This window comes from Protobothrops mucrosquamatus, unplaced genomic scaffold (assembly GCF_001527695.2).
Source record: "Protobothrops mucrosquamatus isolate PMUCROS unplaced genomic scaffold, P.Mucros_1.0 scaffold391, whole genome shotgun sequence".
Lineage (NCBI taxonomy): Eukaryota > Metazoa > Chordata > Lepidosauria > Squamata > Viperidae > Protobothrops > Protobothrops mucrosquamatus.
The window spans coordinates 699,377-717,221 of record NW_015386723.1 but is presented as its reverse complement, the minus strand read 5'-3'; the positions used below and the strand labels follow the sequence as shown (position 1 = coordinate 717,221).

General features: G+C 38.3%; 1 protein-coding gene across 1 annotated transcript in view; it reads right to left on the bottom strand.

The window, feature by feature from the left end:
• Window positions 1-307: 307 nt before the first annotated feature.
• FGF18 (fibroblast growth factor 18) overlaps window positions 308-17,845 on the bottom strand; it is a 138,557-nt gene continuing 121,019 nt past the window's right edge. Inside the window, 1 exon segment of the mRNA XM_015815976.2 lies at window positions 308-591. Within this exon segment, the coding sequence (XP_015671462.2) occupies window positions 325-591 (267 nt within the window). The 3' untranslated portion in view covers window positions 308-324.

Below are 17,845 nucleotides of genomic sequence, written 5' to 3'. Positions count from 1 at the left end.
TTTTCCCCTCTAGGGATTGGCTTGAATATGTTGTCCATTCCAAACGTCGTCCATTCCCAATGAGAAATAAAGCACCTGTATGTCAATCCACAGCACAAAAAAGTCAATTTAAATAGAGCCATTCATTTTTTTTTCTTCTTCTTCAAGTTACAATAAATCTTTTACAGCTTCCCCAGTGGATTTCTATTTTTAACCCAGTCTTTAAAAAAAAAACAAAAAAAAACAATGTACAAAAATAGAGCTTCTCCCTTATTTTTAGTGTAAAAATATTTCTCTGGTACAGTCTATTCTTGTAGTTTATTTGTAAGACATTGCCTTGGTCTTTTAACTGGGGTTGGTTGGTCGTATTCTCCTAGTCCTCTTCGTCACTGTGGTATACTTGAAAGGTTTCTGTAAGTCCACTTGTCCCTTTGGATATCGTTTCATAAAGTGGACATCTTGCTGGTTCTCCCGGGTCTTGGGCCCTTTCCGGGGCCTCCCTTTTTTGGTGAATCCAACATACCAGCCTGAGTACTTTGCTGACATCAAAGCCGTGTAGTTGTTCTCCAAGACTTTTTCAATGAAGACACATTCTTTGCTGGTGCCATCTGGCTGCAAATGAAACACAAAAAAGATAAACAAAACTGCCAAAGGGTCTGCAAGCAATGGGACAAATGTGGGCAGACCCCGTCTATCAGAAGAGAAGCCACCAAATGACTACACCTCCATTTTGGGCAGAGGTGTGTTCAGCCTCCATTTTGGGCAGAGGTGTGTTCCTATGGTCACCTCAGAGTGGGCCAGTTGAAGCATTAACATTCAGCTTCATTCTAAACATCATTAACATTCAAATCAAATGAACTCAAAGAGGAAATTGGATTATATTTCATGACTTCCTCCTTCTAACAGATAAAATATATATATAATTTGATGACAACATGTGGAGGCACTGTGGGGGCTTTGCCCCAGTCCTTCAGGAGTCTTAAGTGAGCCTGAAGTCTCAGGCTATTATACCCTGCCCAGAGATACATGTATGCCATGATGGTGGAGGACTGCAGTAAAAGCCAACTGTCTGGCAATAGACACAGGACTCCGTTTCCTTTGGGAATGCAGCTGTCCTGTGGTTAGAAAAAGAGATTCCTATTTTATATAGCTGAGGAAATATTTGTGAAATGACGTCTGACTTTCTTTCACTTACCTACCCATGAAGGACAGAACCAGAATTATGCAGAGTTGCAAAGGAAAAAAAAAATCTGCAGTGCAAATAATCAATTGTGCAATCTGGCTTTTTTTACATTTAATGGGTATTACCTAGCTGCTTGTTGTTATTTTGTGAACAGCCTAGCCCAGAAGTACATTCTATAAATTTAACATGCTCAGGCAAAAAAAATTCCTTCTTATTCCTACAATTCCATCATGCATGAAATCGTAAACTATCTCACTGCTGCCACCACAGCTGGACGCAGCCAAACATTTTGTTCAATTCCATGGTTGGCTAAGTTCTCTCCTAGATAAATTTCATCAGAGTTGCAATCATATGTGCTTAGAAGAGAAGGTGTAACATTGGTTTACCTATGTAGTTTGTATGAAAAACTAGTTTAAAAGTATATGCAAGTAATTCAGCAGTATCAACGAAACACTCTGATCAAACAAAGTTAGGGACAGCTCCTAACAAATCACATTCAGTTTCCCCATTATCATTCTCCACATTCATCTATGCTAAATGGAAAGATCAAAGATAACTTACTTATTTAAACTACACATATTGGACTTGTTTCAGAGATAAGTAATAATTGTAATGCTTAAAATTTGTGTTGAAATAACACAGATGGACTATATTTGAGGATTTGTTTCTGCCAAGTTGGAGGCAAGAAGAAAATTCTTTAGCTTCTCTTTGGAACTGATTTATTGATTGCCTGCCAACACGCAGGGGAGTCACAGAGATATGATTCTAGAGATCTGAAGTAATACTGTACGTTGTCTCTTTGCACCAAAAATTTGGTTCTTTCAAGCAACTGTTGCTGCTGCCAAATCAGCAACTTTCAGAACTATGAAAACACTGCCATTACTGATACCATCCTAGCTCTCTGCATCTAGACTTAAGCAAAGTGTGTATTTTTTTAAAAAAAAGGGGGGGGTGGAGGGAAAAGAAAAGAAAAGAGCAAAGTTAAGGCCAATCTAAAAATAATGGAAAAATGTCTTCCATTCACATTCCAATACAAACTTAGTTTATAGTTCCCCAAGCAATTTACAAATGAAACAGGGTTAGATTTCAGTGTTTGCACTTCTCAACACTTTATGGCATGGTTCCCCAATAAAAGTGCATTAAAACATTATACATGATTGCACGCTTATTATATTAATTGCAAACATATACTATAATATGTTATGCAAATACAAAAGTGTATATTGTACGTTATGAGAAAATGCTTACGGGATTGCATCTGTTTGGTGAAATGTGCAAAAAAACCCAAATTTGTTTTATGCAAATTTAAAAGAATAATAAACTGATGCAGGAATGGGACAAAGTGAACATAAAAGTGGATAAACAGGAAATTGAACAAATGCAAAAGGGACAGATTCAACCATTCCTAGTCATCCAAAGATATCACAAAGAAACTAGTCCAAAATAAATATTTAGTGCCTTGACTGGGAGTGAAGCATATCCTACAGCAGGCTTGTTCAAATTTCTGTCTCTAGTTCTTATTATTAAAATAAAATTAAGTACAATGTTGCTGTTGTCCCAGAGTCCCAGTCTTTTCTTTAACATCTCAGTATACATCTACTTTTAGGATGCCAAATTTTCATAAAACTAATAATCTTCAGAGTCAAAGAAATAGCATTTCCCTGCCTTTAAACTAGCAGAGTAATCAACATCCAAGAAGGATCTGATATGGAAGATCATAATCACATACACACACACCCTGCCCTAAATATGCAGGTGGTAAGGAAAAAAAACCCCAACCATTATGGATTTGATGGGTTTGATTGTTCTTCACCCCATTCCCAGAAAAAAAGGGGGGGGCTTTTCTTCCGTTCTAAGAAGCTAATTGCTCTCTTGTGTCTTTATTTTCAATTTTCATGTTAACCCCTACCTTCTCGGCTGCCACTTCCTTCCTCTGTGCCTGCTGGGATCACAATGCCACAGATGGTAGCTTGGCACTAGCAACAGCTCCAGCCTGAGACAACCCCTTCCTGCTGTCGCCACTGCCTTTCCTACCCCCACTCCCAACCTCTTTTTCTTTGAAACCCTCCCCCATTCCATCCTCTCTCCTGACATCTTCTCTTACCAATCACAATCTCCATAGGACAGCAAGCACAGGCAGGTATGGAGCACCAGGCCAAGGCAGCTTCATCTCCTAACAGAGAACTGCATGCATCTAATCTCTGAAATGTTATTATATGTTGTATAATGTGTGAAAGGCATCATATTGTCTTTTGTTGTCCTGTTTTGGCAAGAAGATTATTCTTATGGCAGGGGCTGTATTGGTTTGTGGGGGAGGACTAAGTAACACAACATTCACTTGCCTATTGGTCAACTGGATCAGCAGCTGATAGGCTGGTGATGAGTCATGTCTTTGGTGGTCTGTTATTGGACAGCTGGAGGGGTTTCAATTAGCTCACAATGATTCAAACCTGCTTCCCGGTAATCCTACCGTTGACTTTTGGGATAGAAAGAAGGGAAGGTTGTATATCACTTTTTCGGGCAATGAAAATAACATTTAGTCTAGCAGAAGATGTAGCGTACACATGCTTAGGCACTACTGACCGTGCTCACAGAGCACTTGGGTAACTTCTGTGTAGCCGCAGCACTTGAATGCGTTACAAGGAATTACATTTCTCTGTTTGAGGGAAATTCCAGGATGGAGAATGCTTTTCTTGGAATACCAGAGCTGAGAGTGCTATGATTAAATTCTGAGCAGAAATGAATGGCAGGCGAAGGGAGGGAGGGAGAAGTCACTCAGTTCCTGACGTTGTTAGGTTCTTTACAAGCAGGGTAAATCTGGGTTCTGAGAATTAACCTAGGCATTCCTCAGTACACAGCATGTGTTATATGTCCTATTTTCCCCTTTATTACAGCTTTCTAGTATATGTTACCAGTGCACTGAGAAGGAATAGGGTTTTTTTTCTCCTTTGTGATCAGAGCCAACTCTCTTTCCTAATCTTTGACACACACACACACACACACACACACAAACACACACACCTTAGTTAGTACTTGTACTTTTGTTATACACGCTCACAGTATGCCATGCAGGAGGTCCATTACAATCATGCTGGGGAGGAGAGGGTTAAACCTCACCTCCTTATAAGAGTCCCTCTCCTCCTTTCTTTGCATTTGTAATGAATCCATAGAAAACAGGAGGTACAGTTGCCTGCTAAATATTGAGGGAATGTCTGATTAGGCTCTGAGATTGATAATTAAGAACTTTGTGCTTGCATTTGTTATCACTTGTTATCACTTGCCCAGGAGATGAGAGCTGGTGAGAAAATATGTGTCCTCAGCTGCTGTGAAACATGTTAGATGCGACAGTCCCTACCCGCTCTTGTAAGCTGGCCATTGGCAAATCCTGCTATTTCACTCAGAAGCTGAATTATGGGGAAAGCAAGAAAGCCAAAATCCATAAGCTCTCCCCTCTTATGTGTTCCAAAAATTTAAAAACACTAGCTAGGGATTTAGTACAATAATCTGAACATTATTTCACTGCCAATCACAACAGGGGGCATATACTCATATATTTCTACCATTTTTCTTTACTTTCCATTGAACAGGCTCAAAATATACTAGCAGAATGTAGCCTACTCCATTATTTCTAAGGGCTCCAGCTATGAGATGATACCCGTATTAATGTAGTTATACGTGGGATTTTTTTTAAAGATAATGCAGGTCACTGTAAACCTATAACAAAGCAATTTAACAAAAATACCCAAAATGCATATTCAGTGTTAACTAGTTTAGTTCTAAAGCTTTATAGCGCATCAAGTATTGCCCTATTGTGAAAAAAGGATGTCTCTAGGAAGGATAAGTAAAGAATGTTGGAAATGTATGCCAAAAATATATAATCCCAGTGGAGTCACCCCATACTGTTGAAACTCATCTTAGCTGCCCAGCTAATAAGCTACATTTTTTAAAATATTTTTTTAACTCACCTTTATTATTTTTATAAATATGGTAGCAAACATACCCAATACTCCTTCCGCTTCCTATTTTCTCAACAACAAGGTGAGTTGGGCTGAGAGAAAGGAATGGCCCAAATTCACCCAGCCAGCTTTCAGGCCTAAGGCAATATTTAACTAACTCAGTAACCACTGACTAGACCAAATTGGGCAGCACTAATATAGGAAGATGCTGGAGGCAGATAATCATTTTAGTGACAACAGCAAAGGCATCATTTCAAACTAGGCAGGAGAAGGCAATAGAAAACCACTCCTATGTTTTACCCATAAATAGACAAGGTAAAGCGATTTATGATATAACGCCATCAGGTTGGATGGCACTCAATATGCTACTGAGGAAGAATTGAGGATCTTTCAGATTACTCATGGTGTTTATGATACAGCTAGATTAAAGCCTTCAGACATTTAGGTGCTGATGATGCCACATAGGAAACAAAAATCCAAAGCCGCAAAGGCAGAAATATAGTGGAAACACGGAATGTAAGAAGCATGAATGTGAGGAAATTCAACAAAGTAATAGATGAAACAAAGATGGGAAGAGCATATTGAAATACTGTATAATAGAGATGTCAGAATCCAAAATACCTTAGAAAATATCCCTGTTTAATCAGTATGTTCCATTAACATACCCAAGATTTCAATTGGGTTGAAATGGAACTATGGAATGTCCATGGGAAAATGGAAATTCTAGAAATCTCATTCTCCTCATGCAAAGCATACACACAGGACAGAAAGCCACAGTCCTGATGGAACATCGCAAAACAGATTGACTCCAGAACAGCAAAGAAGTGAGATTGAGTGGTATACTCTCTCCTTATTTAGTCAACTTATATTCTGAATATATATTGAGGTTTGCTGGAGTGAAATTGGAGAAGAAACATCAATGACCTATATACTATGCTGATAACGCTTCTGAAAACTGGTAATGCATACAGTCTGGAACTTTTAGTAAAGAAAGTCAAGGAGCACAGTGAAAACATGAAACTAAGTTTAAATATAAATAAAATGAAACTAATGACCACAGCCTTGGAATTGACAGTGAAGATACTGAAATGGTTTTAAGCTTCTTCCTTTTAGGATTAACCAACAATAGTAAAGGAACCAGGAGTCATGAAATGTACTGCAGACCAGCGTTTAGCAGGAACACCGAAGGTCTTGGGAAAAAAAAATACTCAGATTCCATAATGTGTCTATTTCTACTAAGATCAGAACTGTGCACGCAACCAATTTCCCATGCTGTGAAGAGACAGTTTGATTTTGAAGAAGCAAGATAGAAAGAATTCTGAAATTTTTGAGCACTGATGTTGGAAAGGATTCCTGAAAACACATAGATAGCCAAGAAAAACAGAATAAATCAATCCAAAATTCTCACTCAAGGCAAAAATTTGTTAGCCCAAATTATCATATTTTAGATACACTATGCAAAAACCTAGCTCTCTGAAGAAGGCTCTGAAGGTAAAAGAAGAAGGAAAGAGAAAAGGATAAAAAGCAGTAAGGTAGGTGGACCTAGCTAGAGGGATAATGGGTGCATGTGTCAGAAGACCTAAAGAGCCAGGTTGAGAAGAGACCCTCCTGAAAGACTAGCTAAGTACCTGCTAAGAGCTGACGCCAACTTGACTGCATATAAGTGATCTACCAGTCAAAGTTTTATAAGCTGTCCCAATCAAAAATACTGGGTAGCTCACAATCACGTTCAATCTGAAATGTCAAAGAAAGATAAAATATAATAAATTAAATAACCGCTAAAATATACACATCATGAGCCGTGGTTAGAATGCAGTATTGCAGCTGACTCTGCCCACTGCCAGAGTTCGGTCCTACCATTTCAAGGTTGACTCAGCCTTCCATCTTTCCAAGGTCAGTAAAATGAGGACCCAGATTGTTGGGGGCAATAGGCTGACTCTGTAAACCACTTAAAGAGGGCTGTAAAGCACTGTGAAGTGGTATAAAAATCTAAGTGCTATTGCTATTAGAATCATAATAAAACCCTAAAATCAGAAATCAAACTAGCAGCAGCCCTAATAGTACTATATTCCAAAGGTTCACCAGAGAAGGCTTGTCTTAGCTGCTCCCCTAAAGGTGACCAAAGTCAACCCATTCAGAGGACATTCAGATTGAAAAGGCTAAAATGGTCAGTAGTTGAAGACAGAGGAGAGCAAAAGATTGGACAAAGTCTACTATCTGCAAATGACTTGCACTGGACTCAGAAGACGTTTTTGCTCCCAATTATGTAGTCATAGCAAAAATTAAAGCAATGTTTGTCTTCATTCAGCTTTTGAAATTCAGAAAACTTTAAAGGAAGCAAGGAATGGATTATATTTTGTATTATTGCTGAAAGGACTGCAAGCTTGTTATGTAAGCTGAGCTAAGCAAATTGAACACTGGTCTAATGTTTGGTCCACTGTTAGATAAGTGAAAGAATGTTAGGGCACTGACTGTGAACAAACCCAACTGCAAATGAAAAATTTGTTCCCTCTAAAGGAACTAGCATTTAGCGCTCTTCTGGAAACGCACATGCAAAACTTCATGTTACATTGTAATAGATTCTACAGCTGTTTTTGTGGTTTTCTCATGCAAGAAAAATCATGTGGGGTTTTTTTTGTTTGTTTTTTTGCTAATGCAAAAAAAAAAATCATAGGTATCTTTTCAGTCTGGAAATTAAAAGTCCCAATCCATCGCTCAGCCCAGCTATCTTGCAAATATGACTTGCTAACAGATGGTCAGTCACAGTGTCTGCTTCAATATAGCTAACCGAGAGTCCAGTGTCTCCCAAGAGAATTTCATGTACTGCCCAAGGAATTTGGATCAACTAAACTTTTTCTTTGAAAATACTCCAGTGCAAGATGTAAAACGAATCCTTCCTTGACAGCAGTTACTTTCTGGGTGCAGAAAAGAATGTTTAGTTCCAACTCAGCGAGTTTTCATCCTCAAATTCTCTTGCAGCCAACACTCCCCTCCAACACCGAGTAACTGCTGGAATGTATCGTATCGCCCGTTTGTATGTGGAAAATAAGGAAAAATTGGGGGGGGGGGAGAGAATATCACAATAATAAGGCAATCTAAAGAAAAAATGGCAGAATGTGGTGGGTATCAAGGAACATAATTTAGCTCCAGCTACAACTTTTACATAATGAAGCTATTGCATCAAATTTGTCATAAGACCCTCCTGTTCTCAGCTGTATGACTTCAGGCCAAGAAACCTGAAAATATGACCAGATTGATTCCCCATAGTCTATGCATTTCAGCTGCTTCATAATATTGTAGCCCAGGCCATCTCTAGCAGTAAATGAAGGCCAAGTGTTACTCATTACATGCATTCCCTCCAATATGCTGGCCTCTGAACTCCAAGACTCCTCTGAGAAATACCCTCAGGAGTCTTAGTAAGAAAGTTCAGCAAAGATACTTAAGCGTGCTACAACTGTGCAAGTGACTGCTAGGTACTCCCAGAGTATTTGGCAGTGAAAGGGGCAAGGGGAGGTAAACAAGATGAAAATATGTTCATGTAGGCACCATTTCCATAAACCTGTGTTCTGCTGAGTACAGTAACACCTTTAGACTGGCTATTATGTCTTCAGAAAAGAAAGAGCCACTGCTCATTGGAAGAACATGAAAAAACATATCTTGCTTCACATCAGTAAGCTATGGGATTTATTTCCATAAAATATGGTGATGAGCTTAGATGGATTTTTGAAAGGATATGGCTATGTGCTGTCTTAGCAAAATCCCAAAGAAATCCAACGATTCTCCAACCATTGCATAAACGAAATTACTGCCATCATGTTTCCTAGCAAGGTTGTGAGGGATCTAGTTGGCCACTATGGAAATAAAATACTAAACTAGCTAGCTTTTTGCTTAGATCCAGCCTGTCTTTCTTAAGTTCAGAAGAACTTCAGTTCAAGGGTAGCTGTATGAATTAATATAAAGCAGCTTTATTTTTTCAATACACACCCCACTGTTGAAACAGATGTGCCTGTTAATCAGGTGAATGTATGAATGTATGAAAAGGCCTAATACTTTTGTTTAATGGTTTTTTTCTCATTGTTCAAAATAATAGCCATGGCACTCCTTACTATAATACATGGCATGTCACATTCATCATGAAAAAGGCCCACTCAAGAACCAGTTTGGTATAATGGTTAAGGCACCAGGCTAGAAACCAGGAGTTCATGAGTTTTAGTCCCATCTTAAGCCACAAAACGAGCTGAGTGATCTTGAGCCAGTCACTCTCTCTCAGCCCCAGGAAAGAGGCAATGGCAAATCACTTCTGAAAACCCTTGCCAAGAAAACTGCAGGGACTTGTTCAGCAATCTTTAAGAATTTGACATAATTGAACAGAAGGGGGAGGTGGGGAAATGATCCACTGGGAATACACTTTCAGGGATGCTATAATTCTAAGCTAAGTGCATATAGACAAAGGCTCCTTGTGGCCCAACACACTAAAACATTTTTCATCTTAAGCAAGATTCAGTGGAAATAATACTGATACTCCACAGATATTCATCCAATGACATATTGTAGACCAGGGGCCCCCAACCCCCGGTCCGTGGACCAGTACCGGGCTGCGGCATGCTAGCAACCGGGCTGCACAAATAAGCAAAGCCCCATCGGCAGGATGCAGGCAAAACACAAAACCACGCACCTTCTGGTCCGTGGAAAAAACTGTCTCCAGAGAACCAGTCCCTGGTGCCCAAAAGATTCAGACAGATTAACCTAAACATAAGGACATTTCCCATTATTGCTGTTTAAACCTCTTAATTTATTGTTCAAATGCTTAGTCCAAAACCTATTTTTTCATTTCTTATCCAAGAGCAATATGGAGGGAAATACAATTTTCAAAGTATTTATTTATTTTAACATAATTACAAAACATACCAGAAGCCAACAGAATCTCATATATTTATTTTAAAAATAACTTTATAACCCATAGTTATTTAAGCTTTAATCTTTCTTATGACTTAGAACACATTGTTTTCATTAAATCTAATTTACCTTTTAGACCTCAGATGCTTTCCTATTTGAGGGAATCCATGACAGATTTTAAACCTACAATGTATATTTATCACAAACTGAGTGATATTAAAATTAGATACTTCTGGGATGTATCAAACAAAGATTTGGAATCTCCAATGATTCCTCATCAGTGGCAAGATCTTGTTAAAAAACTAATATGGTATTGACAGATTTGAGATTAAAGTTGACTACTTAATCAAAAAAATTGTTTAGAGTGTACTGAACTCCCAAAGAATGTACCTGAAATGATGGACATAAGAATTTCACTAGTGGTGGTGTAAAAAAATTGAGGGTTCATTGACCCATATAATAGTACCTTGTAAAGTTTTGTAATTTTCCTAGAATAGTATTTTAATATACACATGCATTAAAAAATATACATGCATATATACATACAGTATGTAGATTCATAGGACAATCTTTAAATGTTGAATATGTTAATGTGATATTGACATATGCCAAAGCTTTGAAATCGGATTCTCGGTGGTACTGTATATGGTGGGTGGCTAAAAGAATAATGAAAAATTGGGAAACTGGCATTATTTTAGATAGTAAGGATTAGCTTTTGGGAATGTGTTAATTCCCTGTCCTAGAAAAGGCAGTATTTTCCAGTAATCAAGGATGAAGCAATATGTTCTTCTTTAGCAAATATTTTATGGAATTTTACAATAATATATTGTATTTGATTACTGTACTATAAACAATATTACATGATATTTTAATTTTTTTTATTTTAAGTGGCCATGAGTTTAAGGTAGATTATTATTATTTTTTCATTCTTTTTGGATTGTTTAATTTTATTATTGTATATATTGGTATCATTTAAAATAAATAAAAACTTTAAGGGCACTTTTAAAACTTCAGGATTTAAATTTCATACATTAGCTTTTAGTTTCCCTTAAAATTAAGAACTCCAACATCACATAATCACTCCACCCAACGTATCTGCTGAGTCCCGTTAAGGGATCTTTAAGTGAATTAAAGGTTTGGCATCCCCATTCTCCCTCTCGTTCCATCGGAAGTAAGATCAGTGTGGTTTATACATTGTACAAACTCAGAAATTATACCTAATGTGACTTTGGGTGATCATTGAAATCTGAAGCATATCAGCCAATGTTTGCATGTGACTTGCTGGATCACTTCAGTAGTTGGCCATACTCAATGGCAACTCTCAATCAACTTTCTGCTGCTAAATGAATGATTAGGTTGCCTTCTGGTCTCTTTCCAGCCAGTTGTTACCACCAACTTCAATCCAGAAAAAAGCTTAATAGCTAAGAATAATTTAAAAACCCATTAAGAATATCTTTGCTGGGTCTAGGGTGAAACATAGCAATTGAAAACTCTTCCATCAGGATGCCACAGATCAAGGGGAAAAAACCATGAATTTTTAAACCTCTCCTTAATAGCTCTTTCACATAAATTTATTTTTACAATTCTTTTATTTCCCGTCCTGTTGAATTACTGCTTATAATCTTATATATTGTCCAACACTATTGGAAGTATTTTTCTTCAAAGGTGAAGCTGATAAGTGAGTGAGAAATACAGAACCGTGAAGAAAATGGCTTGGCTGAAGAAGTTACATTTTTACTCTCTAAAAATCTACCAATATCAATCGGTAAAAATCTGTAGCATTCTAAAGACAGCCCAAACTGAAGATAATATAAAACAGCTTAGCAAAAAGCTTAAATATTTACATTTTTGTTCCACTGGATGTCAGGTTGATATTTTCTAACATTTTAAACTTTATCTACCTGGCAGGGTCACCAAACTGGAATTTAACCACAACAGAAAGCTCAGTGTTTATATATATTAATAGCTTCCATTTATGAAATATGTGACTGTAATGCAGCTCAGTCCACAGGCAAAACTTATGACCTTCTTCCACATACTTCTGACAGCCACTGACAAGAGTATTTGCACATGGATGAATGATAGCTGAGGAGAGTGTGTCAGACCCAACTATCATATTCCCTTTATAATGAATTTGTTATAGTTATTATAAACTGTTGAAATGTTTCTCTTATTCATATGGCAAAAAAACCCTGACAAGTTCAGTTTCTGATTTGGATATTCTAGTTTCAGTAGTACAGAAAATTACATCAACTTTTATGAATGTTCTAGTCTGTCTGTCTGTCTGTCTGTCTGTCTAGCTATCATCCATTTTGTGCCTTCAGGTCAGTATTGACTCCTAGTGACTGTCTGTACTACTTCCTGCAATTTTCTTGGCAAGAGGGTTTGTTTGTTTGTTTTTTAAAAAGTGGTTTGCCATTGCCTGCTTCCTAGGGCTGAGAAAGAAACTAGTCCAAGGTCACCCAGCTGGCTTAAGGTGGGGGACTAGAACTCATGATCTGCTATCTAGCCTGAGGCCTTAGCCACTAATCAAACTGGCTCTCCTATCAAATTTACACTCTCTGTACTGGCAATAGTACTGCAAAAAAAAATGCATGCAAAAATATAAACAGCACCTCGAAAAGAAAATTCTTGTGGAAATTAATTGGTGTCTGAGATATCAATATGGATTGTGCCTTCAAAAGCACAGGCAAATATGCACCTCACTGAACGCAATACTGCAGAGAAGCAGCTTCCTTATTTAAGGGCACACGTAAACCTGCAGCCCATTGAAACAAATGCAGCAGGCAAACTCTGTCTGCATTGCAATGCACATTTGATGCATATTTTCATATCCCTTTAATATCTATTGGCACACTGTAAAAGAGGCTATCAATTGTATATTCTGTTGAAATAAGTGAAAGTGTTTTATGAACTCACAGCTCAACATACAAAATTATTCTGCACCTATTAATTAACCTCTTGTTGGTTTTTTTCCTTTTCCCCCTTTAGGAATTCTTACTATCTTCATGCTTTACACAGACTGGAAACTCATCCCTGTCAGTCCTTTGAGTTAGGCCAGGTCAGGAAATGGACTCCACAATAAATACTGGAACTCCACTAATATAAACTATAATAACAGACTCTTTAAAACTTGACAGTATTCTCCCTCCCCACTTATACCAAAGAGAATCAAGGGAGGGGAATCTTGAGTTTCTTTCTAACATTTTCTTCCCTTCGTGGGCTTAGTTCATATTCTTTTCAACTGTCATCATATTCCTTCTCCAAAATCATTTCTGCAGTTCTGTAGCTTATACGGGTAGTTCTCGACTTACAACAGTTCATTTAGTGACTGTTCAAAGTCACGACACTGAAAAAAGTGATTTATGACCATTTTTCACACTTACGACCATTGCGGCATCCCCATAGTCTCATGATCAAAATTTGGATGCTTGGCAACTGACTCATATTTATGACAGTTGCAGTGTCCCGGGGTCACGTGATCAACTTTTGTGACCTTCTGAGAAGCAAGCTCAATAGGGAAGACAGATTCACCTAACAATCATGTCTCCAACTTTACAACTGCAGTGATTCACTTAACAACCGTGGCAAGAAAGGTTGTAAAATGGGGCAAAACTCACTTAACAAATGTCTCACTTGGCAACAGAACTTCTGGGGTCAATTGTGGTGGTAAGTCGAGAACTACCTGTACTTTTATTTTTAACATGAGGAAATAAGCACATATGAAACGCCCCAACTTTTATAAAAGATACTACTTCAGTGCTGAAAAAAAAATTATGTGCTCTCCTAGGCTTTCCTGCACACTGAAATCCATCCATCCATCCATTCATTTATTTATTTAAAATAATCCAGGCAAATAATGGATACCTCCTGGGAGCAGCCAACTTCAAAGCATTCACACCATGTGTCACTCCCTGTCTTCTTTTGCATTTTGTACTGTTAAAAAAAAATGTCCCTGGGCCCCCTTTCTACCTCCATTCCAATGCTACTCACTATCTGGGGGAGGGGAAGAAATATCCTTCTCATCTGTACATACAGCAGTTTGAGAGGATTAAGGTCATGCTAATCCGAATCAATACAACACTTATCAAGTGGGTTAAGTTCAGTATATCTACAAATCACCCAGGATACTCTGGGGAAATTATGGTGTCCTCCTTGTCCCAAAATGAACAAGGTTCTGGGATCACTAGTGATCTGCATCCAGAGTTACATTTCTAGTCTGTCATCTGCAAGACAGTCACAACACAGCTGTTTTGAACTGAAAGCCGATGAACCCCAAAGCAATCACAGTATATTGTTACAATGGATGCTGACAGTTCACAAGTGTCAATAGGGAAATTGAAGGTTTTCTCCAGCTGGGTGACTTTGGGTCGGTCACTCTCTCTCAGTCCTACCCCCCTTTCAGGGTTGCTATTGGGGGGGAAATAGGAGGAGGAAGGAATATTAGGTGTGTTTGTTGCCTTGAGTAATTTATTTCAAAAAAAGAACAAAGGCGAGATACAAATAAATAAAAATCTTATCGTTTTGCTGAAGTGATAAAAGGTAAAATTTAAAAAATCAAATAAAAAAAATCAAAATCTGTCTCGGGGAATCTGATGCCTATAGAAGAAGAAGTAAGCTCTTTACTAGTAAGGAGGGAAAACCTAAGCAATGAGAGAACTGATTTTTTAAAAAAAAAACCAATTGGGGAATGTGAAGGTATCGTGAGAAAGTAGGGATCAGAATAAGGATTAGCCACCTGCAGGACTGTGGACAGCTCCAAGGCAGAGAACTTGCTCCAACCACTGTGAGAGCCAAATAGTAAATCACTATTATCAAGCCAGGCCTCTCTTGGGGTAAACTCTGCCTTTCTGTTTGCTTGGAAGACAATCTGGAACCTCAAGAAAAGAGGACACAAGTGCTTGCTACCAAGATTGTTCCACTTCTAATGAATTAAGCTGCTGATCTTGGATCTATCCCAGGGTTGGCAACCTTGGCTCTTTTATGACTCGTGGACTTCAACTCCCAGAATTCCTGAGCCAGCATGGCTCAGCTTGGAAACCTCTCCCTTTCCCCTCAGCATGGCTGGCTCAGGAATTCTGGGAGTTGAAGTCCACGAGTCATAAAAGAGCCAAGGTTGCCTACCCCTGATCTATCCTATACCTGTCCTACTTCTTTTGGATTTGATCATTAACAAATGAGGAGCCCTGGCATAATCTAATGTCACATGCTCAAAGCATAATTATGGGTCCCCTGCAAACTTTTCTTAAAACTTCAGATTTCAGAATAGAGCTGGAAAGGACCTTGGGGGTCTTCTAGCCCAACCCATTTCAGACAAGTGGCTGTCCAGACTGGACAGACTCAACTGGCTTGACAGTGCAATGATGGAAGTGGTGTGAGACAGAGAGGCATGGGGAGTGCTCATCCATACGGTGACCGAGAATCGGACACAACTGAATGGCTGACAACGAGGACGCACAATGATGAAAAGTTTTTATCCACTTCCACTTTTATGACCCGTCATATAACTACTGTAGGATTACAGGTACTGCAAAGCTATTAAAAGAACAGGCCTATTATCCTACTCTGTGTGGATAGCCACAATTATTTCATGTACAAAACATGAACATTTTCCATTTCTGTTCATGCAATATTACAGATTGTAGGAAAACGGGATTGAATAATTTAAATAATCCTTTTCCAATGTAGCTTCCACTCAGCTAATTTATGATCATCAAGAAAAATACCAGAGAATAAATGTCCAGAATTCTCTTAATAGTTATGGTGGCTGGGGAACTCTGGAAGCTGAAACCCATCAGTCTGAAGGTGTCTATGGAGATTATCAGTCATCAGGTCATGGTTGTCCCATGGTGTGTGTGTGTATGTGTTAATTCCTGTCCTTCCAGAAGAAAATTCCTGATCATGCATTGTAAAATGGCTACATTTTAGATAAGGAAGCCACCAGCATTCCATGAAAAAGCCTTGCTTATTTAGATCAAACTCATATTGGTCCTTCCGGCCTTAGTCCAGTCTATACTGATTGGCAGCACCTCTCTTAAAAGCTAATAGAGAGGGGGCCTTTCCCCAATTCTAAAGTTTTGAAGAAACCAAGACCCAGACTTGGGATTTTCAGGACTTAAACATCATGTTCCATGAGCCAAACAATGCATTAAGATTAGGACAATCCAAAACCATCTGCTTGGACTACAGTTTACTACTATTTCCTTTGACAAATATGAAGACAGACGTAATGCCAGTATAGATCTTAGACTTACTGGAAATGACCTCATTGATTTAAGTGCAGCGACTGAGGGGTTATTTACAATGCAAATAACGATTGAGATTTGTAATCCACTGCACTCTAAAAGCTCAGAGAAGCCACAACTCTAAAGATTAGCTGTCTAAAATTGAGTACCATATTTGAATTTTTTATTTGCAACACTGTTATGTTACTATAACTAGTGTTTTTTTAATAAAGTTAATTAAATATCTAGAAATTGAATATTAAAATATGTAGCTGGCAGAGGGATCCATCAGAACCTTGGTGATACATAGATATTGCTAAAACCTGGATGCTAAAAAAAAAAAAAACAGCTTGAGCCATTTTGCACAACTGCTTTTGAGCCCTGAAAGGTATACAGGCTCTGTTATTATACATCATCATAATTATTGTTGCATATTTTATTTTACATATGTAATGATCAAAAGAGCAAATTTCAACATAACAAAGGGCAAAACCCTGCTTTAGTATCAAAAGAAGGAAATAGCTAGTGAAGACAGGCTCACCTCTAGTGAAATTGGAAGAAACTATGTGAAATATCGACTTGACCTTGACTAGCTTGCTCATGTTTAAAATTATTAGCCTTGTCTACACTCGTAGCATTTGCTAAAGCTGGCTGATTTGGCTACATTTTTTGTTAATGTGGACCAGCTGTGTATATGCACCGAACGCAAACATACAATAAACAGATTTAGAATCCTGCTCATAATATCATGGCCAAATTGAGTGGTGAAGTGACAAACAATAATCAACAAGGGAAAAAAGTGTGCATGAAGGAGAGAGAAAGAGTGAGAGAATGAGAGCAAATTCCAGAGAGATTGCATTCCAAGATCTAGAAGGAGAAGGAGAAGGAGAAGGAGGAGGAGGAGGAGGAGGAGGAGGAGGAGGAGAAGGAGAAGGAGAAGGAGAAGGAGAAGGAGAAGGAGAAGGAGAAGGAGAAGNGAAGAAGAAGAAGAAGAAGAAGAAGAAGAAGAAGAAGAAGAAGAAGAAGAAGAAGAAGAAGAAGAAGAAGAAGAAGAAGAAGAAGAAGAAGAAGAAGAAGAAGAAGAAGAAGAAGAAGAAGAAGAAGAAGAAGAAGAAGAAGAAGAAGAAGAAGAAGAAGAAGAAGAAGAAGAAGAAGAAGAAGAAGAAGAAAAAAACTCCACTGGAAACCTTGGCACAGGAAAACTGGAAGAGATGTAATTTAGCTTCAATGAAGAAAAGATGTAGAAACTCTTCTTGTTAGGTCTGGGGGGTGAATGCCACTTGTGAAGATACCTCACCTAACAAATCACAAGGCAGGGAACTCATCCTGTTTCTCAAAAACCTAGCCCTGGTCAGGTTTCCCTGCTCTTATTTGTAATGTCCTTTGTAGATGATAATAGGAAACTAAGAGTTTAAAACTCAGACCAGGTTTTCAGCTGGGGAAGAATCCAAAGATGTTCATTGGGAAAGAGAAGAAAGCCAGATGGCACATGCTAGGAAAGACTTATGCTAAGTAGGTTAATAGGAAAGGAATTGGGGGAGGGGGAGAGAAACAGCCCACAATTTCATTATTGGCAAATGAACTTAAAGGGATTCTTGCCTCCAGAG